This window comes from Plecotus auritus (genome assembly GCF_963455305.1).
Source record: "Plecotus auritus genome assembly, chromosome: 7".
Classification (NCBI taxonomy): domain Eukaryota; kingdom Metazoa; phylum Chordata; class Mammalia; order Chiroptera; family Vespertilionidae; genus Plecotus; species Plecotus auritus.
The window spans coordinates 93,884,883-93,910,669 of record NC_137774.1 but is presented as its reverse complement, the minus strand read 5'-3'; the positions used below and the strand labels follow the sequence as shown (position 1 = coordinate 93,910,669).

The 25,787-nt window shown below is 55.5% G+C and overlaps 2 protein-coding genes across 6 annotated transcripts; one reads left to right on the top strand and one right to left on the bottom strand.

Annotated features, from left to right (window-relative positions):
* Window positions 1–940: 940 nt before the first annotated feature.
* LOC308255094 (TSC22 domain family protein 4) lies at window positions 941–12,527 on the bottom strand. Of its 2 annotated transcripts, XM_080681996.1 has the most exons (5): window positions 11,835–12,527; window positions 10,402–11,440; window positions 7,769–7,935; window positions 2,047–2,095; window positions 941–1,615 (listed from the first exon to the last, which is right to left on the bottom strand). In XM_080681996.1, exons 2-5 carry the CDS (start codon window positions 11,161–11,163, stop codon window positions 1,406–1,408), a joined length of 1,188 nt encoding a protein of 395 aa, XP_080538122.1. In that variant the 5' UTR covers window positions 11,164–11,440; window positions 11,835–12,527; the 3' UTR covers window positions 941–1,405. The 2 variants fall into 2 exon arrangements, 1 of the variants encoding a protein (XP_080538122.1); XR_013961306.1 differs by lacking the exons at window positions 7,769–7,935; window positions 10,402–11,440; window positions 11,835–12,527 and adding an exon at window positions 2,252–2,393 and having other exon boundaries at window positions 1,527–1,615.
* Window positions 12,528–15,195: 2,668 nt separating this feature from the next.
* NYAP1 (neuronal tyrosine phosphorylated phosphoinositide-3-kinase adaptor 1) lies at window positions 15,196–25,116 on the top strand. Of its 4 annotated transcripts, none has more exons than XM_080677988.1 (7): window positions 15,196–15,632; window positions 16,861–17,012; window positions 18,374–18,729; window positions 19,207–20,721; window positions 21,564–21,782; window positions 21,978–22,087; window positions 22,607–22,833. In XM_080677988.1, the coding sequence occupies exons 2-7, from the start codon at window positions 16,945–16,947 to the stop codon at window positions 22,691–22,693; spliced, it is 2,355 nt and encodes a 784-aa protein (XP_080534114.1). In that variant the 5' UTR covers window positions 15,196–15,632; window positions 16,861–16,944; the 3' UTR covers window positions 22,694–22,833. The 4 variants fall into 4 exon arrangements, with proteins under 4 accessions (XP_080534114.1, XP_080534115.1, XP_080534113.1 ...); XM_080677989.1 differs by having other exon boundaries at window positions 15,197–15,632; window positions 22,615–25,116; XM_080677987.1 differs by having other exon boundaries at window positions 15,198–15,632; window positions 21,567–21,782; window positions 22,615–25,116.
* The last annotated feature ends 671 nt before the right edge of the window (window positions 25,117–25,787 follow it).

Below are 25,787 nucleotides of genomic sequence, written 5' to 3'. Positions count from 1 at the left end.
CCTTGACCCCAACCCCCGAGGCCCTTCTAAGAGCCCAGAGCCAATCTCTGAATGCTCAGCCCTTCTTTCCCCAACGACATGAAAGGGAAACTAACATTTATGGAGCGCTGGGACTCGCTGGGTGTTTTCTGTGTATGATGTCCTATAATATGGCAGCCCTCAGGTAGGTATGACTGTCAGTGCCGTTTTACCCATGAGGAAGCTGGGATTCAAAGAAACCAGAGACCTGCCCGAGGTCATAAATAGAGGGAACCATAGGATCAGCCTCCAGCACCCAGCCTTCTACAGGTCCTGTCCAGGCTGGGGACAGGGCCCTCATGAGCTGAGGCAGCTGCTTTCCCCCACTTCCCCACTAGATGGTGTCCTTATCCCTACCTGCTGCTTCTGCCTTGGACAGGCGCCCAGCTGAGGCGGTCTGGGAGGGGCCTGCTCCCTCACTGGGCCCCATCCTCAGCCAGCTGGGGGTGGAAGCCACAGAGGCCAGCCAGGCCTGGCGAGGGCACTGTGTGCCCGGGAAGCCTGGCCCACACCCAGGGCTGAGACAAGGGGCCCATTCAGGGCCCCCTGCCCCACCCCCAAGCAGCCACCCGGATCCAGCCCGCAGAGGGGACACACTGGGAAGCTGAGGGTGGATCCTGTACAATCACCAAAAGGCCTCATTGTTTCCCTGTCGCGCCCCCCCCTCCCCAGCACGTGGGCTAACAGCCCCCTCCACCCTCCCTCCCTCTGCCTTGCCTTGCCTTGCCTGCCCCTTCCCAGGACCTGGCAGGCCACTGGCTCCCTTTCCATCATCTCTTTTGACCACTCGGAGCCACATTAAACCTCCCCAGTTTGGGCAAGATCTCCGGGGAAGCCTACAGCCTTAGTCCCTCTCCCACGGTAGGAATTGCTGGTGTAGGGCCCCAGTCTGGACACAAGCAACAAGATGCCAATTTCCAGATTCAAGTTTCTTTGGATTTTTTAATTATAATTATTATTTTAATAACAACCTGAATCCCAGAACTTCCATATACTGTCCATATTCCCTCCCCTGGGCAGAGAAGAGGGGGCACTTCCAGGGAATAAGGTGAGGACGGGTGTCTGCCAGGAAGCCTCCAACTCCTTCAAGCCATCTACTGCTGGGGGTCCCAGAACACTGACACCTAGGGAGGGAGATGGGAGCTCCATCTAACACCCCGTCCTGAAGCCCTCTCTCCTCCATCAAGGTCTGGGGATGCCCCAGCCCAGTCCCTGGGCACTATGGGGAAATGGAGGAAGCATGGGGGACAGGCCAATTCTGAGCCTTTAACTCCCATCCCTAGGGATCAGGGGGAATTAAAGCTGCATAGGAAGAGGGGGCAGGCAGCTGGCACAAGGCCTGGCAGCTGTGGCAACCCCCAAAGGCACATTGTGAGGGAAAGGAGGCTCAGATGGAGGGCCCATTGGGCGCAGGGGGCCCAAGCCGAGGGACCCCTGAGGACGGCAGCTGGGCCAGCTGCTCAGGGCTGGCCAGGGCACGCAGCAGTCCATTCTCTTGCTCCAGTGCAGCATTCCGCTCAGCCAAGTCCCGGATCTGCTCCTTCAGCACCTCCACCTCCTCCCGGACCGCAAACATGAGGTGGGACTTCACCAGGTCCTGGGGGACAGGCAAAGCATCAAGGGTCCCAGGCCACCCCAACCTCATTGCCTGCCCAATCACTTGAAGGGCTGGGTGTGAGAAATCCTCCTCCTCCCAGATAATGAGGGACCACTGGGGAAGAAGCAATGCAGGGGAGGAGTGGAGGGATAGCAGAGAAAAAGGCCAGACAGAGGCAAGGTCAGGGCTCAAAGACAGAGATGGGGAACGGGAGCAGGGCCAGACCCAAGGGAAGTCAAGGGTTCAGGTGGAGTCTGGAGCTGGTAGAGGGCCCAAGGGAATCCAGCTGCGAGCAGGTGGAGGAGCTAGGAGACAGTGTTCCCTAATAATGAGGACAGCAGGGGTGGAGCAACAGGCCAACTAATAGAGGCAGGACCCGGGGCATCAGCACATGAGCAGGGACCTCCTGGGGCCAAGATGGCTTCTCTTACCATGGCTTGTTCGATCTTGTTGTCAATGCCAACCAGGCTTCCGGAGCCACTGGAGAGAGACAGGGAGATGAGAGGTGAAGAGGAGCAGGTGCCAAGCCAGGTGTCTGGACACCATAGCCAGTTGCCTTCCAGATGTTTCTCAGAGCAGGCTCTGGCCTCCACAAGCCCCATTGCTGCAGCCTCCCACCCACATCCCAGCCTGTACCTGTGACAGTAGAGAATCAGAGAGAGGAGGGTTTTGTCCATCCCCCGGCGGGGTGCGGGTCTCTGCCCAGGCCCCCCTAGGCCCCGGTGGGGCGGGGGCCCAGAAGCCCCTCGGATAGGGGATGCTCCCCTAGGGGAGCAAGGAGAGGAGACACAGCCCCTTTTCCGGGGAGGTCCCGGAGCCATCCCTACCACTCGGGTCTCAAAAGATGACACCAGCGACTTGACAGAGACTCCTGGCTGGGCCATCCCCAAGGAGCAAGGGTCCCCAGGCCTCCCACAAAGTGAGAGGGCTGTATCAGTACTGCCTGGGGGGCTCAGAGCCCCCCGGGCAGAGTGGGGTCCGGCTGGTGCCAGGCAGACAGAGAGAAGACAGTGCCCAGGGGGTGCTGGTCTGAAAGATATACACCATCCCCCAGGGCAAAGCCTGGCTGCTATTGGCTCCTCAGGGACACGGGGACCCCCTCCCACTGGCTTCATGGTGGGCGGGAATTCCCAGACTCAGTCAGTGCCAGTGTCCCCTTCTTAACCTGGCACCAATCCCAGAGCAGAGGGGAGGGAGCCTGGCTGAGGGAAGTCAGCTGGTGGGCCTGGTGCAGGGCGGGCCATGGGTCCAGGAGGGGTGTAAAGGTTGAGGGAGAGCCTGGCCTTGAAAGGCCTCTCCCCACCTCTGCCTCCATCCTGTCCCCTCTGGTCTAACACTGGCCTCCCTCAAGGTCTTAGCTCCTCTCAGCTGGGATGGCAGTTGAGGGGGAGGGGGTATTTGATGTGCTTGTGGTCTTCCTTGGACTGTAAGCAACCCCCTTTCCAACATAAACCTTTCATCATGGGTCTCCCCTGGTGCCTGCCCAGAGGAAACCCCACCTCCCACGGTGAGGGCCAGGAGGAATGGGAAAGGTTACCATGGCAATGGAACAGAGTCCAGAGCCCTGAAAGACCAGTACAGCCTCTGGTCCTGGGTCTGGGGTCTGGAGTCTTGAAGGAGTGAGGGCTTGGGGAGAGGTGGGAAGGTGAAGCTGGAGGTGGGACACTGGGAATAGGAGCAGAGACTTTTTTGAAGACCCTTGGGAGCAGAGGACAGGAAGGGGAGAGCAGTTCTGGCTGCAGTTTATTAAGTGGCCACCAGAGGTCAACACAGGCCTGGCACACCGGTCCTCAGGGCCAAGTTCTGGGTCCCAGAACCAGACCTCCCTCAAATCAGACTCTTGGAGGCCTAAGGCCTGAACCATCCTTTGAGCCCTGCCCTAACCTCCAAGGCTCCCTCTTCCCACCACTCAGGCCCAAGATTCCTGCATCATCCCTGGCTCATGACCCAACCCTGTACTGTTTCTGCCTCAGCTGCCTCAGCCCCAGGGCCAGCCCTTCAGCCAGGACAGTGCTATAGGATCACCACCCTGACCTCCTGCCCCCAGCTTCCCCTCCTCTCTTAGTAGGTGGCCCCAACATGCTGCATCCTGTGCCCTTGTGCTCAATTGTCAAGCCCTCTCTCCTGGTTGTCAGTTCCAACTTGCTTTCCTGGAGGGGGGGGGGGGGGGGTTGGGGGAGATTAACACTCATTTCAAGGTGACCCTTGAATGAGGCCCTGCAGCCAGGAAGAGAACACAAGGGAGCTGGGAATTTTCCATTTCCCATCCAAGCTCTGGGTGCAGAAGGCACTGACAGGTGGGTAACCAAGGGGGTGACCAGGCCTGAGAGAGCAGCCCAGGGTGGGGTGGGGGAAGGACACCTGAACTCCTAGAATTGGAGGGGAGAGGACAAGAGTAGAGGGCAGGCCAGCCAGCTGGAGTCAAAGCAGCTTTCAAGCTATTTCAATCTGAGACACCTGGGTGGAGACTGGGCCACCACAGAATCTTCCTCCCTCCCCTTCCCCATAAACACAGACACACAGAGACCAAAGAGGGGCAGACTCATAGGAATAGGAACCCTGGCTTCCTTGGTGGATACTCGGGTAAAGATGCCAAGTACGTTGTTTGTTCTTGCCAGAAATAAAGGGATACTACAATAATAAACATTTGTTGGCTGATAGATGACTATCTCCTGTTTGTCTAGTGCTGGAGGGTTTTTGACAGCACTTTCTACTGTCACATCCTAACATTAACACTTCAAGGGACCAAGACTCTGGCTGGCAACCCAAGCCCTCCCTTTGAGAACCCTGAGTGAGGTGCGGCAGGCATTGTGCTGGAATTCTTGGGCAAGGTCAGGAGCCGAAAGCTTGGGGTTGGCTGGGTGAGATCAACTTTCACCAGAAGCCCAAAAGGTGATTTTGTGTGAATTACAACAATATATCACCTTCTTCAAGACCTTTATTGCCATCTTCCAGAAAACTGTCATGGCTTCAAATGTCGACAGTGATTTCAAATGTGCGTGGTGCCCCCTGGAGTTGTGCAGGGCACAATGTGCACAACTGGGGACTCTGGGTCTGCAGGACTCTTGGGTCCTGGGGCAAGAATAGCCTTAGAATTGGTCTTCCTTTTTGAAGGTCAAATGAAATAGCCTCAAAATGAGGATCAGATGAAGAAGCAAGACATCTGGGAGAGGTGAAGGTTCTGATCCCAGGGACAAGGGCCAGCCCTGCTACCTCGCTGAGTTCTGAGGAGCCCCCAGGAGCTGGGCCCGGGGCCAACAAAGTGGCATCCGGCAGCACTGTCTACACTCCCTCCCGGATCTGTGGTGTTTTTGGGGTGGGGCCAGACCAGGAGTGGGGAGGATGGCTCCTTGCCCAGCTTGAGAGAGGTGTCCCTGCCTCTGTCCTGGAGAGAAAGGGCATCCTAGAGATGGCTGCTCTTGGAACACAGGCACCCAGCAGGAAAGGGGAGAGAATGCAGTTTTGGTGTCAGGCCCAGGCTCTGATTGCAGTCCTGCCACTTACTAGCGCAGTGACCTTAGGCAAGTTGCTAAAACCCTCCTCCTCTGAGTCTCAGTTTCTCCAAGTGGGTATCATGGAGTTGCTTTTAGGATTATGTGACATAAAATGTAGCATCTGACCCAAAGGAGACACTGGTTATAAATGTACTTTTTCTTTCCTGAGTTCCTGGAATTCAGTCCTTATCATGCTTGGATTCCCAATGTTGGCCATCCACTTATCCATTCACCCACCCAACCCATCCACCTATCCAATTATTCAAGTACCTTCCAACTTTGAGGCCCTGTTGAGGGCTCCAAGGTTATTGCAACTCAGGGGCACTTGAGCAGTCTGAATTCTCCAGGAACCCTCTGTTCTCCCATCCCCAGACTCTGGAATTGATCAGGCATCCTCAACTCCCCATCTGGGATCCATGCACTTAACATCCCAATCCATTTTCCCTCTCAAAAGGGAGGTCCCATGCCACTTGAACTCTGTTCTCCTGCCAGCTTCCAGCCCACCAGAGAGGTGAGGTGGGGGCTATATGCCTCTTTCCAGGGGGCCAAAGGGGTGGCCCAACCCAAACCCGCTGGCCCAGCAGGGTGGGGCACAAGGGGCTGGGCTGGGCTAGAGCCCCAGAGGCTTGCAGGAGAGCAGGGTAAAGTGGAAGCTAGGAGCTGGACCGGTCAGACTGGGGTGTGTGGAGGGGATGGGACAGAGGGAGGGAGGGGACAAAGCAAAAGAATACAGCTGAGGAGGCTTCAGGAGGCAGAACTCTCTAAGGCAGTGGTTCTCAACCTTTCTAATGCCTCGACCCTTTAATACAGTTCCTCATGTTGTGGTGACCCCCAACCATAAAATTATTTTCGTTGCTACTTCATAACTGTAATTTTGCTACTGTTATGAATCGTAATGTAAATATCTGTGTTTTCTGATGGTCTTAGGCTCTACAGCAGCGGTTCTCAACCTGTGGGTCGCAGGGTCGCCTAAGACCATCGGAAAACACAGATATTTACATTACGATTCATAACAGTAGCAAAATTACAGTTATGAAGTAGCAACGAAAATAATTTTATGGTTGGGGGTCACCACAACATGAGGAACTGTATTAAAGGGTCGAGGCATTAGGAAGGTTGAGAATCACTGCTCTAAGGGAAAGCAGGAGGCTAGGCTCTGAAATCAACAGGGGTGGAGGAGGGACAGGCAGCCCTAATGCCAGGTTACTTCCCAAATGGGAGGAGGAGAGGGTGGGAAGAGCTGAGAATAGCAGCAATGGGGGCAGGTGACTCTGCAGGCCCTGGCTGACCTCACACCTCACACATTCCTGACAGCCCAAGCTCAGATGGGAGCCCAGACAGGGCCCCGCCCATACGGGCCCTGTCCCTCATTCTCCACAACCTCCACCAGGCCCTCACCCTCCACCCCATCCACCAGATCCCAGCCACCACTTCTCTTTCCTCTTGGCCTCCCAGCTCTCCCCAAGGCCTCGGGCATTTTTCTTTGGTGAGACTTAGTCCCTGATTGTGGGGGTTGGTCTCACAGAGGGGAAGAAGGAAGAATGATCCCCCCAGCACCCACTCACTCATTGGTAAGCCCTTATTATTTCTCCCAAACAGGAAGTCCCTCCTCCAAAGCCTCAAACAGGAAGTCCCACTCCTCCCTCCAAAATAAAAGTTACGACTCCCTAGCCCTTCTTCTGGGTTCCTATCAGTCTACGGCCAGAAGGGAGCAGCTTGGCTATCTGACTAGCAATTTTGTTCCTCCCTTTTCAGCTTGCTGTCATTCCTATGTTGAAACCTGGCCCTCAAAACAGGAAGTTCTGCCCACCTCGCCATAGAACTGATCCAGACATTCTCCCCTGAAGGGCAAACCCCAGCAGCTCAGCTCTCCGGTGCCTTCCCTACGCCCCTCAGGCATCCTCTCCATGGCTTTGGCTTGGCCAAGGGGAGGACCCAGCCCCGGGGTGTTCCTAGGCAGAGAACAGAACCTTAGGGACATGCTTTCTTGGTACTGGAGGTCCTAGGACCCTAAAGTAGTCCACATGGACTATAAGATGTTACCATTAAAGACAGGAGTTCTGTTCCCCTCAGTAGGGAGAGAGAGATGGGGACTAGGAGGAGACTGACTCCCTATTCTCACCTCTAGCACATTTGCTAATAAGTTCTTGGGGTTGGCCAGATGATCGCTAAATCTGCAAGAGCTCTGGAATTTGACAATGACTCCCTTCAAACTCTAAAAAAGTACTATGGCCCTGGCCAGTTTGGCTCAGTGGATGGAGCGTTGGCCTGCAGACTGAAGGGTACCAGGTTCAATTCCCGTCAAGGACATGTACCTTGGTTTCGGGCACATCCCCAGCTGATCAATGTTTCTCTCTCATCTATGTTTCTAACTCTCTATCCCTCTCCCTTCCTCTCAGTAAAAAATCAATAAAATATATTTTTAAAAATAATAATAAAATAAAAAAGTACTATGATTGACAATCCTAAACCCAGAGTGCTACCCAGCTCTCTCCAGAGAGGGAGCGGGTCCCAAATCAACTTTGCCCAGTGTGTTATGCCCAGGCCAGGTTTCTCTGTTTAAGAGGTCCTCTCCAAGTTTAACTTGGGTGAAGGACACCTACCAGGCAGTTTCACGTGGCTATCCGAGGTACGGGGTTCAGAGGCGGAGCCCACCTACCTATCATCATCGCTGTCCAGGTGGCCACTGATGGCCAGCATGGATCGGGCCAGGCTGAGGCTCTGGGCCGCTGCTGCTCCAAAGGGGTCTGGAGACTTGTGAACCAGACTGGCATCAGGGAAGAAGTAGAGGGCCGGGGAGCTGGGGCGAGAGTCGAGGGGGGGTACCTGGAGGCAGAGAGGTAGGAACTATCACATTAAGCAAGAGAAAGAAACCAACCACTTTACAACTTGCCTAGTAGTCTTCCTCCCTATCCACCCCTCCTCCCCATGCTCTCTTCCAAGGACCCTGGGGTCCTGCCCTTGCAGCCCCCTTTTTCCCCAGGTATAGGGAAAGCATCAGGCAGGTACTAGAGGCAAGGAAACAGTGCCCATCCTGAGGACTAGGTAAGTAGCTTCTAAAAAGTGGTTCACAAGGTATCAGAGAGGGACTCTGATCTACACACCAGCACCCTGCCACCAGCTGAGCCAGGACCCCTAATCAGAGGCTAATCATAGAGTGTCTGCCTTCTGTCACCTAACTTCTTTTTTTTTTTTTTTTAAATATATTTCACCTAACTTCTTAAAGCAACTTAAATGTCACTTCCTCAGAGAGGCGTTTCCCTGTCATTGGACTAGTAAATTCCACTGAATTGTTCCTTTTTTTTAATAACACCTAATACTACCTGATATTAAAGTATTTTTGCCTCTCTGTTGCTAAAAGGTAAGCTCCAGAGGGCACAGCTTAGTTTGTTCAATAGCTATTTGTAGAATGAATGAATCCTCAGAAACTGGTCCTCCACCCTCCCACCCCCACTATACCCATTCAAGTCTCTCCTCTCAAACTTTTCAGGACTCAGGTGAAGTTCTACTCTGGTTCTCTGGCCCTGGGGTGTGGGGTGAGGGAGCGGGTGGCAGAGATGGGGGAGGCGGGGCCTGGGCGTGGCCAGCCCAACAGGCACTGGGGGAGGCTGCAAAAGGGCGGGGGCCACAGGAACAAGCCGCCTCTGTGAGGCCCCAGGAGGCCCCAGCTTCTCAGAAAAGCCAACAACAGAGAGTTCAGGGTGGTTAGAGGGACAGAACAGAGGAAGGGGGCCCAGGTGATGTCCCCAGCCCTCCTCCTGGCTCCTGTTAGAGGCAACTGAGAGAGAAGAGGCATGGGGAGTTGAAGGAAGACTAACTTTGGGGCAGGGAAGCAGCAGCACAGATGCATGCACACAGGAAGGGATCAAGACCTAAGAGAAGAAAAAGGGGTTGGGGGCACTGAGAAGAGAGGGGCAGGGTCTGTGGGCCCAAGGAAAGCTCAGGCAGGGCTTAAGGATAGAGAGAGCAGAGGCTCGGGGCAGAGGGGCTTGATTTGGAAGTGTGTGGGGGATAGGGAAGGGACTAGTAAAGGAAACAGCATCTTCTCCCCTGGGGTAAAAATTGAATGAAAGAGCTCAAGAAAAGTAGGGGTGGGAGGGTGGCATGAGAGATGTAAACTTCAGGCCAGGAGGGAGTGGGGGGAGCCGGTCCTGACTGGTCCTGACAGGGCCCAGACATCCAGTCTCAGGTTATTTTTATACTGTGGTTTGTGCCCAAGGCCAGGAAGGGGAAAAGTTCCCATCCTCACACTCCCTGCCTTTCCTCCTGCAGCCCAAGGTGTTATTTTCTCCTCCAGGACAGACACATCCAACCCCCAATTCCTGGCTGCCCACCCCTCACCCCCGAGACCCAGGCAGGCATCCTGCCCCCCAGTCCAGACTTGTTCCTCTTTTGGAGACAGGAAGCAGAAGGAGCAAAGGATTTAACTCCTTCTCTGCTGCTTCCTGCCTCTCTCCCACTCCATAGTGGCCAACCCCAGTTACTGATCCTGGAGAGGCCCAGACACAGGGAACTGGGACAGACAGCAAACCACCAAAACCCCATCCTTGCAATGGGTCCCAGCACCACCCAATTCCTCAATTTCTCAGAGAAATCTGGCTTGGGACAGGTGGCTGGCTAGTGAGAAGGCCCCCCCCCCCCCCCGCCCTCCTTGGGAATGGAGCTGCAAAGGAGAGACAGCAGAATGCCTACTTTTTGCCCCTCTCCCCCAACTCTGGCAGTTCCTCTCCCAGAGGCCCAAACATGGGGCCTCCATCCTCAATGCCTAAAGGGTGAGACTAAGACTAAGTGAGAAGGGCACATCTCTGTGATAGAGAGATGGTGGGACTGGCTATATGAAGATGGAGGCTTGGGCCAAAGACAAATGAAAGGCTAAAGAATGTAGAGAAGAGCCCGACTGGTGTGGCTCAGAGGTTGAGCATCAACCTATGAACCAGGAGGTCACGGTTCGATTCCTGGTCAGGGCACATGGCTGGATTGTGCACTCAATCTCTCATCATTGATGTGTCTATCTCTCTCTCTCCCTCTCCCTTCCTCTCTGAAATCAATAAAAATATATTTTTTAAAAAAAGAATGTAGAGAAGAGGGAGCCTGAGAGGGAAAACAAAGGCTGTGTGAGGAGTAGAAAAGGAACTCCAAGTGAGATGGCAGGAAGAAAAAAGAGGGGCTATCTGATCTGACAGAAGGTGATGATGGAGGAGGAAGAAGTCAGTATGGAGGAGGAGGCCAAGGCCAAGATGGTCAAGCACCACCCCTCAGGTGTCTCCCCCGACCCTGGAACCCAGCTCTTACCTGCCCCATCTCCTCTGGAGCAACCAACTCCATCCTCAGTCGCAGGGCTCCATCCTTAGTTCGGGACAGTGGAGGAGTTCCAGCTGTCGAGCCCCTTGTCTCCACTTCCACCCTCAGGGAGGACAGGGGCGTGGCAGCCCTGGATGTGCCCACGCTATCTCCAGCCCCAGGCTCTGGGGGGCGCTGCTGGGGTGGGGAAGCTGACAAAGGGGGTGTTTCTACCTTGGCCTTGCCAGGCACTGCCAGCTGGCCCAGCCCCCCAGTGAAGGAGCGGGCCTGAGGTCCAGGGGAGGTGGGAGGAGGGAGAAGCCAGGAGGTTGGACCCTGAGACAGGCCTGGCTGTGGGATAGGGGCTCCCAGGCCCAAGCTGGCCAGCTCCAACCTGGAATCCAAAGATCTGCCCCCAGTACCCCCTGAGGCCCCTCGAATCCCCTCCAGGAGCCGGCCAAAGCTAGGGGGCTCCAGGTCTCTCTCGTAAACATCCACACACGTCCAACGGCCACGGCGATAAGGCTCTCCCAGGCCCTGTGGCAGCTTCACCACCCGGAAACGGGAGGCAGGGGCCCCAGGCGGTGGGGAACCATTCCGGGGGGTGCTCTTGCCCCCTGGCTCTGGGTTGGGCTCCCCGTTGGGCAAGCGGGGTGGGGGCCCAGTAGGGACCGGCAGGGCAGGGGACTCTGGACCTCCAGGGCTCCCGGGGCCCTCATAGTCCGTGGTGACGCTGGTGATTTGGAAACTACTTTTCTTCTTGCCCCCACTCATGGTCCCTGGGGCTCAGGATGGGGCCAAAGTGGGCAGGGGACTGGGCGGTAGTGGCTCTTCGAAGGGGCTCAGGCACCCCTGGAACAGGGGAGCCACATGGCGGGGACATCAGGGCCCCTGGGGACGTCTGGGTCCGACATGGTGGGAGGGCCTTGCAGGAATTGGGGGTGCCTGGCTGGTGAAGGGAGAACAGGGGAGGGAAGGCGGCGAGAAGGGGGAGCAGGGGCAGGTTTTTCCTGCTGCTGTCGCTGCCGAACTCCAGAGCTGAGTTTGCAAACTGGAAAAAGAGTGAGAGAGTGTGTGTGTGAGAAAGCAGTGGGCAGGCCACCTCCGGGTCTTCCTCTCTGGGGAGCAGAATGGGGGAGGAAGGGGAAACCACCAGAGACAAAGAGACAGACAGAGATGACAGAGACCAGAGAAGAGAGTAGTCAGAGCGGGCGCACGGAGCAGGAAGAGGCAGTCCAGACCCAAAGTTGGGCATTTCTCGGCTGGGATTCAAACTCACGGGACTCTAATTCGTCCCAGGAGCAAAGGGCTCCAGGGCTTGGTGAACGGGGGGTAAGCAGCTCCTCGGCCTGGCAGGTCCTCAAGGCCCCCCGCACCCCAGCTCCCCCATTCCTGGGGCAGGCCCAGCCCGCCGCCCCAACGCCCCGCCCAGCCCAGCGCCTTACCTCTCGGCCTCCGCCAACAAGCTGGGCCGGGGGTCCGGCCGCCTAAGATGTCGGGCTGTCGTTCCCTGGGGCCTCTTGGCCCCAGCAGCGCGGGGGGCGCAGACGGCGATCAGAGACTGCCCAGTCCTCTTCGGGGGCCGCACCTCACCCCGCAAGGCATCTCCGTGGAAAGTTTGCGCTCCGGAAAAGAAGGAACCCCCGCCTCCTTGGTGGAGCCCAGGCGCGGCCTCTGAAGCCCCAAGTGTCTCGCGGCTGATGCGGGAGGGGCGGCTCAGCCCCCTGATCCTGCAGGTGGAGCCACTTCGGTGGTCGGGGCGAGTGGGTCTCTCTAGTCTCCTCCCGCGTGGCACCAATGGGTCTCTTCGCCGCTCAGCTCCTTTTGGTTCGGTCTCACTGTCTCCCTTTCTGGGCTGTTGACAACCCCCACACCAGGAAGTCCTGCCTCCTCGGGCCTGCTGACTGCTCCTCTCCTCCTCCTCCTTCTTCCCCTCTTCCTCCCCTTCCTCCGCCCTCTCTCCCTCCTGGGGCTCCGGGCCAGCTGGCGCGGAGCCAGGCCTGCCACCGCCACCGCTGGTGCAGCAGCACTTGCCGCTGCCGCCGCCGCCGCCGCTGCTCCTGCTCCTGGGGCCCCGACCCAACTCCCTTAACCCCACACCTGCTGGGCCCAAGCTCAGCCTTTCCTCGTTGTGAGAGGCTGTGGAGGGCGGAGAGAAAGGGGAGGAGCCTGCAGAGCGGCCAGGGATTCCCTTACTTGTAGGCACTTGCTGCCTTTGGCCTGCAGGCACCGAAGAATGGGAAGGAACTGATCAGGAGCTCTTCTGGTACCTTACCACCCCATAAACACCCGATAAATGTTATGGTGCTGCTGAAGCTGTTATTGTCATATCTTTGCTAGCTTTCACAGTCACTGTATGAGGAAGATATTGTTGTTCTGCCATGTCCCTCCCTATTTTAAAAAGTGGATTATGATGACAATTTATAAAAATGCCCAAAGAGAATGGTATAATGGACTCCCAGGTATCCCTCATGCAGTTTCAACAATGATAAACTCACAGCCACTCTTGTTTCATCCATAGCCACTGTTGTTCTGTGTGGGATTATTTGAACCAAATCCTAGACATCATATTTCACTTCTTTGATGTGGAAATGGAGACTCAGAAGGTTCAGAAAGGGTATCAGTGGGAGAGCAGAGGCATCACACACTCAGGTGTGTCCTTGTCTGTCCCCATATAGAAAAACATCATACATGTACACACAACCACCTACACTGATGCACCCGAGGATGAACTGCTGGTCCCAAGCATGGGTTCCTCTCCCACCTCTCACATGTCCCATTTTTTCCATCCCTTGCTCCTGGTGGAGCCACTCAGTGGTCGGGGCAAGTGGGTCTCCCAAGTCTCCTCCCGCTATGGAGAATCCACACACACTCATCAAGGGCCAACCATATGCTTGGTGTGAAAGAATAAACCTCCAACTGCCATTGTCTCTTTTTTGGCACCCCAACCAACATTCTAAGAGGAATTATTTTAGCAAAAGCCACCTCTGCCTTCATTCCTAGGTTCAGAAAGAAATGAATTTAAATTAATTTTGATCAAACGAAACTGTTCCCAAGTATATTAAAAATCCCTCATGTTTGTTCACTTCACATAAATTATCTGGTAGATTCTCAAACAGACCTGGGAAGAGATGGGATGGGTTTTGAGTTCCAATGTTTCTGCTAAGGAAACTGAGGCTCAGAGGCATTCAGTTATTTGCCCAAGGCCTCAGCTAGTAGGAGACTAGCACTGGGCTGTCTGACATCCCTTCTTCCTCAGCTTTAGCTCATGGGAATTTTAAACCAATATTTAGGATTAGGCAAAAATTAAATGATGAAAAGCCCCTTGGGCCCCCATGCTTATATATTATCATTTATCTCTTTGTTAAAATGCATCTGCACTCCTGCCTCTCTCCCTTCATGGTAACAATGGCTACCATAGCCAGGTTCTGAGCCTCCCAAATATGAAGTCCAAGAGGCAGCCTCCCCGCCCCCCCCCCAAAAAAAAACACACCTCTCTCCCTCTGGCAATATTCAGAACATATTCCTATTGCTCCACTCCCAGATTCTTCTTCTTTCAGCTCTGACTAGTTACAGACTATTCAAAACCCATCTTTAGACCCTCCCCTTCCCATGGCTTTAGATCCTTAGTATCATCTTGGACTTCTCTGAGTCTATAGTGCCAGGGAGAGTATTGGTCTCTGCAGAAATGCTTGTTGAACTAATCAATAAAAACTCATTCACACAGCCATAACCGGTTTGGCTCAGTGGATAGAGCGTCGGCCTGCGGACTGAAGGGTCCCAGGTTCGATTCCGGTCAAGGGCATGTACCTGGGTTGCGAGCACATCCCCAGTAGGGGGCGTGCAGGAGGCAGCTGATTTATGTCTCTCTCTCATAGATGTTTCTAACTCTCTATCCCTCTCTCTTCCTCTCTGTAAAAATCAATAAAATATATTTAAAAAAAACAAAAACTCATTCACACTAAGGTGTAAGAGAAAAAAACAACAACACCTGTTGTTTTAATGTATTACCTCTCTTGGGGGCATTTATAACAGCCCTTTAATGTATGGGGCCCTTTACACTTGTATCCATTACTGCCCCCAACATTATTGAGGTAGGTAGAAGATGAGGCAACTCTGAGAGGTTGCGCTATTTGCCCAAAGCCACACAGCACATCTTGAAAGACTGCCATATAAAGTAACATTCACAGGTTCCAGGGGTCAGGGCGTGGATATCTTTTGGAGGTCCATTTTTCAGCCAGTTAAGGGTAGAACTGAGGTTTTCTTGCAGCTAACCTGCACCAAAGATAATTCCAAAGAAGGAATTTCTCATGGAGCTGATGAGAAAGGTGATGGGGGAAGGGGGCGAGGTGTCATTCCTGAGCGACCATCCGGCCTTGGCCAAGGTGGCTGCAGTCAGATCTATCCAGAGCGCCCAGGTCGGAGCGGGCTCCGCCCGCGGAGTCAAAGGTTGCAGGGAGGATGACTTGGGCTGCGGGGGCGGACTGGCGGAAGACTGAGCCCAGAAAGTGAAAAAAAGCTCAGGCGCCTGGGAGGCTGGAGGGATAGAGGACCAGCACCAAGCGAGCCAGCACGGTGCCCTCCCGCACCTGGGGGGGCCGGCGGGAAGCGGGCGTACAGCCAGTGGCGCACGCCCCCTGCTGGGCAGAGACAAGGAAGGTCCCGCTCCGGTCTCAGAGCCCCTTGGCCCAGAAAGCGGCCCCCCCTGCCGGCCTCGCCGCCTCACTGCACTCCGGGTTCCGCAGCCGCAGACTCGCCCCTGCCGGTCGCGGGGTGCGCAGCCGGGAAGCCCCTGTCGCACAAGGAACTCGCGCGGGTGCAAGCCTCGGGCTGCCGCTGGGGGGCACCGCTGCGCGCTGCGCCTGGCCTCGCTCCGCGGGGACCTTGGCCACCGAACGGAGCACGGCCCGGCCGGGCACCGGGCGAGAGGCGGCGAGGAACGGACGCCCCAAAGCGGGGGCTGGCGCCGGGTTCCCAGCGCCCCACGACCTTTCTCCGTGTCCCCCCGAGGACTCTGTGGTCCCCGTATCTCCCACCCGAGCCAGGCGGCCGCTCCCCTCCGTCCTTGGAGAGTGGAAGGGTGGGTTTGGGGCCGGGGGCGGGTCTGGGGGCGGACCCGGAGGCGGGGCTGTCTCTGCGGCAGGACCCAGCTCGGCTTCCCCCAGTCTCTCTCTGTCTCTCCTCCTCCCTCCTCCTGCTCCGGGCGGAGCCCGGCATGGGGGGGCCGGCGTCCGGCAGGCCAGGTACGGTTTTGTAGAAATTGGGGAGGCTTGGTGCGGGGAGGTGAAATGGGGGAAATCAGGGGCAGGGAGGATTGGCGGACTGAGAGACGAAGAAACCCAGGATAGCAGGACAAGGGGAAGGGGAGGGGTGCCCGTGAACCTGGGGCCCTTGGATGGAGAGGGGGATGAAGCTGGCCGGGTTTGGAACCGACAAGGAAGGGAGAGGACGGCAGTGAGGAGGGGCGCCTGGCAGGAGAGGTGAGGCTGAGGCGCAGGAGAGTGTGTTTGGGGGAAGCGAAACCAGGCAGGTATGGAGGCCGCAGCTCTAAAGGTAGCTACGGGGCCAGACTGGAGATAGCAGGGTGGGAATGAGGGGCGGGAACTGGAAGAAGGTAGCGGGAGTCTCCCAAATCCTGAGGGAGGAAAAAGGTGATTTGAGCTATCAGCGAGGGAATCGGAGACCATCGCTGAGGAGCCAGGGCGCAGGATGAGGGGTGGACGGAGGCCGGAGCCCAGGCAAAGAACTGGAAGGGGGAAGACAGGGGATGGATATATTTGGATGGTAGTATTGTTAATACCCAACTCAGAGTGCCCCTAACCTTTCTCGAGCATCCCAGCCCTGCCCTCATGACACCCCCCAGCCTCAGGGCCCAAGATGGGGTGGGGAATCTGATACCTCCCCCTTCCCCAGTGGGGTGCAATGTTCGCAAGTAGGCCCATGCATAACTCCTTGTCTGTAGGTATGTCCAGTTCTGTGCAGCCTGTTTGTGTGTGTCTGTCTAGAGGTCTGTGTGAGCTGTGGGTGTGTCAAGTGTTTATGTCTGTGTGTCTGACTGTTCCTCGGTTGTGTTTACCTACGCTGATCTCTGTGTCTGGTCCTCTGTTTGTAGATATGGGTCTATGGCCCCATGGTTTGTGTGTCTGAATGTGTGTTTGTGGGGCCTGTTTGGTGGATCAAGATGTATTTACAGGATGAGAATCTCTGTCGGTCTGATTTCTCCAAAGTATGTATTTATGTCTCTGAACACCTTTGTCAGGATGTGTGACTCTGTGTACAAATGTCCATCCATGTCTGTCTGTCTGCGGGTCCTTAGAGGTGGTGTTGGGTTTGTGTGCCTCTGTTTTCTCTCTGAGGACCCGAGTCATGTCTCTGTTCCTTTCTCTCTCTCTCTCTCTCTCTCTCTCTCTCTCTGATTCCTGACACACCCCCCCCATCTTTCTTTTTTTTCCTTCCCATCCCCCCACCAAGTGGATCCGGGACCCAGGGAGGGCCGTCCTCCGGGCCTGGTGGCTCTAAACAGGGCCCCCCAGCCCCCACCTCCTACTTCGCGACATGAACCTCCTCTACCGAAAAACCAAGCTGGAGTGGAGGCAGCACAAGGAGGAGGAGGCCAAGAGGAGGTAAGGCTGTGTCCTGGAATGCCCCCTTACCTGCCTACTTCTGCTTCCCCCTAGCTGGGTCACATCCCTTCTGCCCTTCCTGGGTCCAACAGCCTGGTCATCAGTCTGATCTCAGAGTCTGTCCAGAATTGCTGGAATGGCACACACCCTGTCCCCACCCTGCTCCTGCCTCCAGACCCTGTCCTGCCCTTTTGGGGGGCTTCCAGCTTAGGAGCACCCTGTTGGCTCTTCTTCATTCCCAGAGGCCCAAGTCACTCCTTCCTAACTCACCTCTGGCCTGTGGTCTTCTCTCTCAATTTGGGGCTGGCTCCTGGCTCCTCTGTCATCTGACCTTGGAAGGGGCAGGCCATGCTGCCCTCACAGTCCAGGGACGGGGTCATTTGTGGGGCACCAGAGAAGATCCATTTGGCCCCCTCTCAGCCTCTGCTGGGGGAGGTGAGGGCCAAGAGGTAGGGTTGTGTGTGTGTGGAGAGGGACATGCAGGCCCTACAGAAGAGCCAGAGCTTGCCCTCTCTCCTTGCCCTCCCAGGGACCTGGGGTCTGGCCTCTTCTCTCTTGCTCCCTTCTCATCTTCACTCCCATTGACTGCACAGCCTCTTGGAGCCTGAGTCAGAGCCATCTCCCTGCTCCCTTCTCCCTTCTGGAAACTAGAGTTTAATTCTTGTTAATTAGATTAATCAGAGCTATCATTGCAGTGATCTCTTCCTAATGAAGGGTTAGTAGACAGGGCCTTAATGAAAGCCCACCCCACAGTTTCTCCCCCTCTTCCCTGCCAGCCATCCCCTACCCTTCACTCATCCAGAAGCTCAGGGGACAGTGAAAGGGAATGGGGGTGAGCCTGGGAGGGTGACAGAGAGAGGACAGCACTGAGAGAGACAGACAGAGATCAGATCAGCCTGGGGAGGCTGCTCTAGTGATGTTGTGGTACAGTCCCTAGTCTGGGAGAGGAGGTGCGGTGTGGTGTGGAGCATAGGCCACTGAGGCTGGACATGGGGAAGGCCAGAGGCCAGGTGTGAGCATGAGTGAAAAGGAGCAGAACTGTGGTGGCAGGTGTGAGCCAGATGGGGTTGTGCTGCCTGGGTTTGCCATCTCTCTGTCTATGTATGAAATCGTCCACTTGTGTGCTGTGTGCTGGATATGCCTAGGCTGAGATCGGCCAGCACTAGGCTGCTCCCCTGCACACATACTTACCTCTTCTCTCATCCCATTTTTAAAGCCCAGGGATTCTGCCTGAAGCTACTACTTCAGTGCCCTGGACCTTTAGGCCGCCCCCCCACCCCCACCCCAGTCCCTCCTCTTTCTCCCTGGGAGGCCACAGGGTTGCAACCGACCTCTGCTCCATCTTGGCCTTCTCTCCCCAGCTCCAGTAAGGAGGTGGCTCCTGCAGGCTCGGTAGGGCCCGGGGCTGGCCCAGGGCCCGGGGTCCGTGTGCGGGACATCGCCTCTCTGCGCCGCTCCCTCAGGATGGGCTTCATGACTATGCCCGCCTCCCAGGAGCACACCCCCCACCCCTGCCGCAGCGCCATGGCCCCTCGATCCCTCTCCTGCCACTCGGTGGGCAGCATGGACAGTGTGGGGGGTGGTCCTGGGGGAGGAGGTGGGGGTCTCACTGAGGACAGCAGCACACGAAGACCCCCGGCCAAGCCCCGGAGACACCCCAGCACCAAGCTCAGCATGGCAGGGTCCGGGGCAGAGACGCCCCCTAGCAAGAAGGCAGGTGAGATACCCCCAACCCTCCCCAGGGGAAGCAGGGAGTGGGGAGTTGGAAGGATCCATTCCAGGCCAGGGGAGGCCTGCTGGGAGGGTTCATTCAGGGAAGAACCAAGGAAGTGGAAGATTTCATTCTCAGAGGGCCTGGGGGAGGTTCCTTTTTGGAAGGGTTTGAGATGGATTATTCAAGGACAGGGGAAGTTTCCTGAAAAGTTCAATCTTGGGAAAGGGGTGACATGTCCTTGGAAGTATATGAGAGTGGGAGAAAATTTAGGGTGGGAGCTTCAGATTCTGAGGAGTTCATTAGAAGGACTGAGGGTTGACTGGTAAGATGGGAACCCACTGGAGCTATAAGTTGGGAAATGTGGGCAAAATGAAGAGGCAGCTATGTCCTTGCAGGTGGGTCAAGAGGTCAGAAAGGGTCTCCCTGTTCCCTTCCCCAAACAAGAGCACAGTTTATTTTTCTCTTTCCCATTTTTCCCAGGCTCACAGAAGCCAGCCCCAGAGGGCCGAGAGTCTAGCCGGAAGGTTCCTCCACAGAAGCCCAGGCGAAGCCCCAACACCCAGCTCTCTGTCTCCTTCGATGAGTCCTGCCCCTCAGCTCCCTCTCCCCGAGGGGGAAACTTGCCCCTTCAGCGCCTCAGTAGAGGGTCCTGCATCGCTGGGGACCCTGAGGTGGGTTCCCAAGAAGAAGAGCCAGTGTACATTGAGATGGTGGGGGATGTCTTCAGGGGAGGAGGGAGATGTGGAGGGGGCCTGACTGGGCCCCCTCTTGGGGGTGGGGGTCCGACCCCTCCAGCTGGCACTGACTCAGACTCGGAAGAGAGTGAGGCTATATACGAGGAGATGAAATATCCGCTGCTCGAGGAGGCAGGGGAAGGCCGGGCCAATGGGCCCCCTTCGCTGACCATCACCTCCTCGCAACACCAGCCTCATGCCCTCCAGCCCCACACCCACCATCGTCCAGCCTCAGCCCTCCCAAGCCGGAGGGACGGGACACCCACCAAGACCACTCCTTGTGAAATCCCCCCGCCCTTCCCTAACCTCCTTCAGCATCGCCCTCCACTTCTGGCCTTCCCCCAAGCCAAGTCTGCTTCCCGAACCCCTGGCGATGGGGTCTCAAGGCTACCAGTCCTCTGCCACTCCAAGGAGCCAGTGGGCTCTACCCCAGCTCCCCAAGTGCCTGCCCGAGAGCGGGAGACGCCTCCCCTACCACCGCCGCCTCCTGCTGCCAACTTGCTGCTGCTGGGACCCTCGGGCCGGGCCCGGAGCCACTCAACACCGCTGCCACCCCAGGGCTCTGGCCAGCCCCGGGGAGAGCGGGAGCTCCCCAACTCCCACAGCATGATCTGCCCCAAGGCGGCAGGGGCGCCGGCAGCCCCTCCTGCCCCAACCACCTTGCTCCCTGGCCCCCCCAAGGACAAGGCCGTGTCTTACACCATGGTATACTCAGCAGTCAAGGTGACCACCCACTCCGTCCTGCCAGCTGGGCCTCCCTTGGGTGCTGGGGAGCCAAAGACAGAGAAGGAGATCTCAGTCCTCCATGGGATGCTGTGCACCAGCTCGAGGCCCCCCTTACCTGGGAAGTCCAGCCCCCACAGCGGAGCCATGGGCACAGCAGCTGGGGTTCTCCACCACCGAGGCTGCCTGGCCTCCCCACACAGCCTTCCGGACCCAACTGCAGGCCCCCTAACCCCGCTCTGGACCTACCCAGCCTCAGCAGCTGGGCTTAAGAGACCCCCTGCCTATGAAAGCCTCAAGGCTGGGGGGGTGCTGAATAAGGGCTGTGGAATGGGGGGCCCATCCCCCCTGGTCAAGATCCAGCTGCAAGAGCAAGGGACTGATGGGGGTGCCTTTGCCAGTATTTCCTGTGCCCACGTCATCGCCAGTGCAGGGACACCAGAAGAAGAAGAGGAGATGGGTGCAGCGACATTTGGGGCAGGCTGGGCTCTGCAGCGGAAGGTCCTGTATGGAGGAAGGAAGGCAAAAGAACTGGACAGTGAGTGAAAGGAAGGTGGGGAGGGGTGCGGATGTTCATGGTGATTTAGGGAAGGCCTTGGAGGAGTTATTTGGAAGCCATGGCCCATTGTCCTGAACTGGGAAGAGTTCTGGGAGACCAGAGGGCTGGGGGTATGCAGTGGACTAAAGGGATGGGGTCCCCAAGTGTGTGCTGAAGGGACAGTAAGATCTGGGCTGGGGAGGTAGAACCAGGCCCCCAGAGCAGCCTCTCCTCCTGCCCAATCCTGCTGTACTCCCTGCCCCTCCCTTTGCTGGGCTGCAGGGGTGTGTGAGTGTGTGCACACTTGGAGCTAAACACAGCTGCCTCCCAGCTGTTACCATGGCAACTCGTCCAGACTGGAGGGGGAGGAGAGGGAGGCCCCTACTGTTGCCTGGCAACGCAATGCTCTGCCAGGCCTACTCTCAGAGATGAGCTTAGTTCACAGTCAGCCCTTCCTCCACAATTTCCCCCCAACATACACACGCACACTTCCTGGCTCAGGATTTAGGATTCTTCCCCTCCTGGAGATAGAGCCCCTGTTCTGTTTCGGTAGGTAGTCACTACAGCCCTATCTGGGGCTGTAGGGGCTTGGAAGCTAAAGCTGGGATAGGGTAGATCCCTCTGCCAGGAGTCATACCAGTGATTGCAATGGAAGGTAGCAATACCCGGGTCCCTCCTGTGTGTGAATGTGCTGCGGCAGTGTGACATAGGGCCCCTCCCTTCCCAGCTGTGACCTGCAAAGGGGTAGTTACTTGTGACCCACCCATGCTGCAGTGTGTGGAGCTGGGGGAATAGCGAGACCCCTCCCACATACAGGCACTGAGCTCTCCTTGTCATCCCAGCAGAGGCTGAGGATAATGCCCGGGCCTGGAATGGCAGCACCGAGGGTCCAGCCAAGGTGGAGCGTGAGGACAGGGGTCCTATGGCATCAGGGATCCCAGTGAGGAGCCAGGGGGCAGAGGGCCTGCTGGCCAGGATCCACCATGGAGGAGACCGAGGAGGGAGTCGCACGGCGCTGCCCACACCCTGCCAGACCTTTCCGGCCTGCCACCGAAATGGAGGTGACACCCGGCCCTCCCACACCTGTGCACTGATGGGGTGGGCTGGGGGCAATTTCCCAGGGCTCATGTCCTGGGGCCTACACCCTAATACCTCATCTCCATCCCCTTCCCTCTGATGAGGCAGGGGCAGCCTGGAAGGGGCTGTCCTCAAGAAACTAGTGGGAGACCTGAAGGCTCCTTCCCTCACTTCCTCAGACTTCACGGGAGGCTACCGCCTGGGGCGCTCCGCCTCCACCTCTGGAGTCCGGCAGGCCGTGTTCCACACCCCCAGACCCTGCAGTCAGCCCCGGGACGTTCCCAGCCAGGTGAGGAGGAAGATGAGATTGGGTTTTACTTGTGAAGGGACAGATAGAGAAGAAGGCCAGAATGTGGAAAGAAAGGCATGAAGTCAGGCTGGGCCCTGGCACAGACTTATAGGGTCCAGATAGAGGGGGCGGGGGGGGGGGGGGGGAGAGTTGGGGGAGGATCCTGGAAAGGGGCTGCTTATGATGGGCAAGCCAGGCAGGGCCGCCACTGGTGGACAGTGTACCTTTGTGCATCCCCTCTGGGGGGACCACTGAAAAAGTGCATCCTACTAGGAAGTAAGCTTTTAAAAGATGCCCCTTCCACAGGGGGAGACAGGCACAGCCTGGCAGCAGGGCTCACAGCTGGGCAAAGGGTGGTGCAAGGGCTAGGTTTCTGTTCCCATCGGTGCCCCCAGCCAGGGGGAGAGGATAGAGTTAAGAGAAGACTTGTTTCTGGGAGAAGGCAGTGGGGACAGGGCACAGTCATTCTGAGGTCCTATTCTCCCTTTCTCCCCACGTCGGGGCGGCGGCGGGAGGAAGGAGCACAGACCCACCCTGCACTGCCGCTGCCTCTGCCCCTGCCGCCCCAGCCGGCCCGAGAGCGCGACGGCAAGCTGCTCGAGGTGATCGAGCGCAAACGCTGCGTGTGCAAGGAGATCAAGGCGCGCCACCGGCCCGACCGGGGCCTCTGCAAGCAGGAGAGCATGCCCATCCTCCCCAGCTGGAGGCGGGGGCCCGAGCCCCGAAAGTCCGGCACCCCGCCCTGCCGCCGGCAGCACACCGTCCTCTGGGACACTGCCATCTGAGGAGGGCGGGAGGCCGGGGCACCGGGACTGGGGAGCAGGGCAGGGCTCTCCGAGAAACTTGCCTGAATGAGGGACACTTGAAGGACCAGGTGAGAGAGCCACCCCGGCCCTTCATCCTAACCCCTGAGGCGGGAAGTCTGCCAGGCCCATCGGGCTTGGGGCACTAGCAGTACCCACAGAAATTTGGGGGAGGAGGAGGGTTTGCTTGAAGTTGGGAGTGAGACTCTCGCTGCTCTTCCCACTGAGCGTGGTAGACCCCTCCCGAGAGGGCAAAGGCCAAGCCAGAGGTCAGCATGGGGGTGGAGGGAAGGGTTAGGGAGGACGGGGGATGGGCCAATTGAAGGAGGGACTAGAGAGTGAGAGGTGAAGGAGCTCTTATAGAGTCGGGAATTGGGGAGGGCATATTTATTTTATTTATTTAGTCTAGAGGGCAATTCTGTCCCCACCCCCATACCCTCAAGCAGGGAGTGGGGAGTCGAGAGCAATTAAAGGAAAGCAAGTTTGCACTCTCCACCACGCCTAAAGGCCCCACTATCCAGGCCTGCCCCAAAGCTAGGGATTGGTCTGGAGGGCAGCAGACTCATTTACAGTATTTACAAGTCGCCAGAATTTGGTAGTGAGCTGGCCTGCTCTGAAACAGGCATCTTATTTAGCTCTGGAGTGAGGATCTGGCACCAGGGATGGGTGGGATGATGGGGAAGGAGGGAAATTTTTGTGGGTGGGGGGAGGGCAGGGTATTTATTTAAATTTTAAAAAATCAGAAGAGATGTCAGGAATTTTTTTTTAATTCCTTTCTTGCAGAATAATATATTAAAAGACTAATGATCCTAGAACTGGCTTCTTAAATCTCAGTGTGCTCTGCCTTTCTTACATTTGTTTCCTTTTCCCTCTGACCCTGGGTTTGTGGGAGTTGAAGGTTGTGCAGGGAGGGTTGAGTGGCTGTACTAACAGGGACAGGTGGAGTTTGAGGTAAGTTTTCAGTGACTCAACATATTTATGGAGCATCTGATGTGTGCTTGACAATGTGCCAATGCAGAAGGAATATTCAAACTAAAACTTGCCCTCGAGCAGTTGTAATCTACCCAGGGAGATGAACTACCGGAGCTGACACTAATGCTCCAGGAGTAAGAGAGGGAGAGGGCTGGAATCAGCTGAGAATGCTTCTTGGAAATTGAGCCTATAAGGACAGGTAAGGTTTGGATGAGCTGGGGAAGGAAGGAAAGTCCCAAAGTCACAGTGATTGTCTGTAGAACAGTAGAAGATGGGGGTTCGGGCCAGGAAGTGTGTTTAAATAATACATACGGCAGCCCTGGCCGGGTGGCTCAGTTGGCTGAAGGGTCATCCCATACACCAAAAGGTTTCAGATTCGATTCCTGGTCAGGGCACATGCCTAGGTTGCAGGTCCCATTTCCTGTCTGGACGAGTATGGGAGGCAACTGATCTATCTTTCTCTCCCACAACAATATTTCTCCCTTCCTCTCTCTGTAGAATCAATTTAAAAACAATCAAACAAACAAGCATATCCTCAGATGAGGATTAATAAATAGATAAATAAATAATACAGAGAGTAATAGAGAGTCAGCCATGATGAAGCTGGTTGAGAAAGATGGGCTTCAAAGAAACATGCTGGTCTTGGGGAAGGAACTCGAGAAATCCCAGGAGGTGCTGTATCACCGGGAAGGAGGATGAAAACAATGTCTGGGAGAATGGAGGACAAGAGACAATGAATGGGGGTGGGAGGAGGGAGAGCATCTTCCAAGCCCAGTTTGGAGCTTATGTGATTGGGGAAATGTTCACCTTGAAACAGCAAGGAAAGTGGGGTTAAAAGGACTTTGAGTGAAGATCAATTAATTTGAAGCAATAGTGAATATTCAGTTAAAAGGTTTGTGACCACTTAGAAAAAAGTTTCAAAAAATATGGAGCTGAAACCGGTTTGGCTCAGTGGATAGAGCGTCGGCCTGCGGACTGAAGGGTCCCAGGTTCGATTCCGGTCAAGGGCACGTTACCTTGGTTGCGGGCACATCCCCAGTAGGAGGTGTGAAGGAGGCAGCTGATCGATGTTTCTCTCTCATCGATGTTTCTAACTCTCTATCCCTCTCTCTTCCTCTCTGTAAAAAAATCAATAAAACATATTAAAAAAAATATATGGATAATACAAGAGATGTTTTTAAACAGTATGGAGGACATTTTAAAAAAACTTTAATTGTCTTGTGTTTATTTTCATTCATATTAAAGAAATTATAACCAGCACATCAGACTTCTTTTTATTTCATGATTATTATTACATAGGTTAATCTTTATATGTCTTCATTGATTTCAGAGAGGAAGGGACAGGGAGAGAGTGATAGAAACATCATTGATGAGAGAGAATCACTGATCGGCTGCCTCCTGCATATCCCTTACTGGGGATCAAGCCTGCAACCTGGGCATGTGCCCTGACCTCTCTTGGTTCATATGTCGAGGCTCAACCACTGAGCCACATTGGCCAGGCACAAATGAAAAATTTTAAGTTTGAGCACATTCACAATTTAAACTTATACATGGCCAAGTCAATCTACAAACATAACTGGGAAAATTTTTCTTCTAACACATGAGAAAATGATTGGTACAATATACTAGAAAGATTTTTGAGTTGATAAGAAAAAGAACCCAAGCAAATGTGAAAAAGAGGACATGAATAGTTCACCAAAGAAACAGAATTACCAATAAACATGTCCAACCTTAACAATAAATAATGCAAAATAAAACAATAATAAAATACTTTTCACCTATCAGGCAAAACTGAAAAATTTCATAACATCAATTTGGCAAGTATGTGCAGAAAGAGGCACTCCTTGTAAGTGTAGATTAATACAGTCTTTTTGGAGGTCAGTTTAACAGTATTTATTACAATTTAAAATGTGCATGGTTTTGAC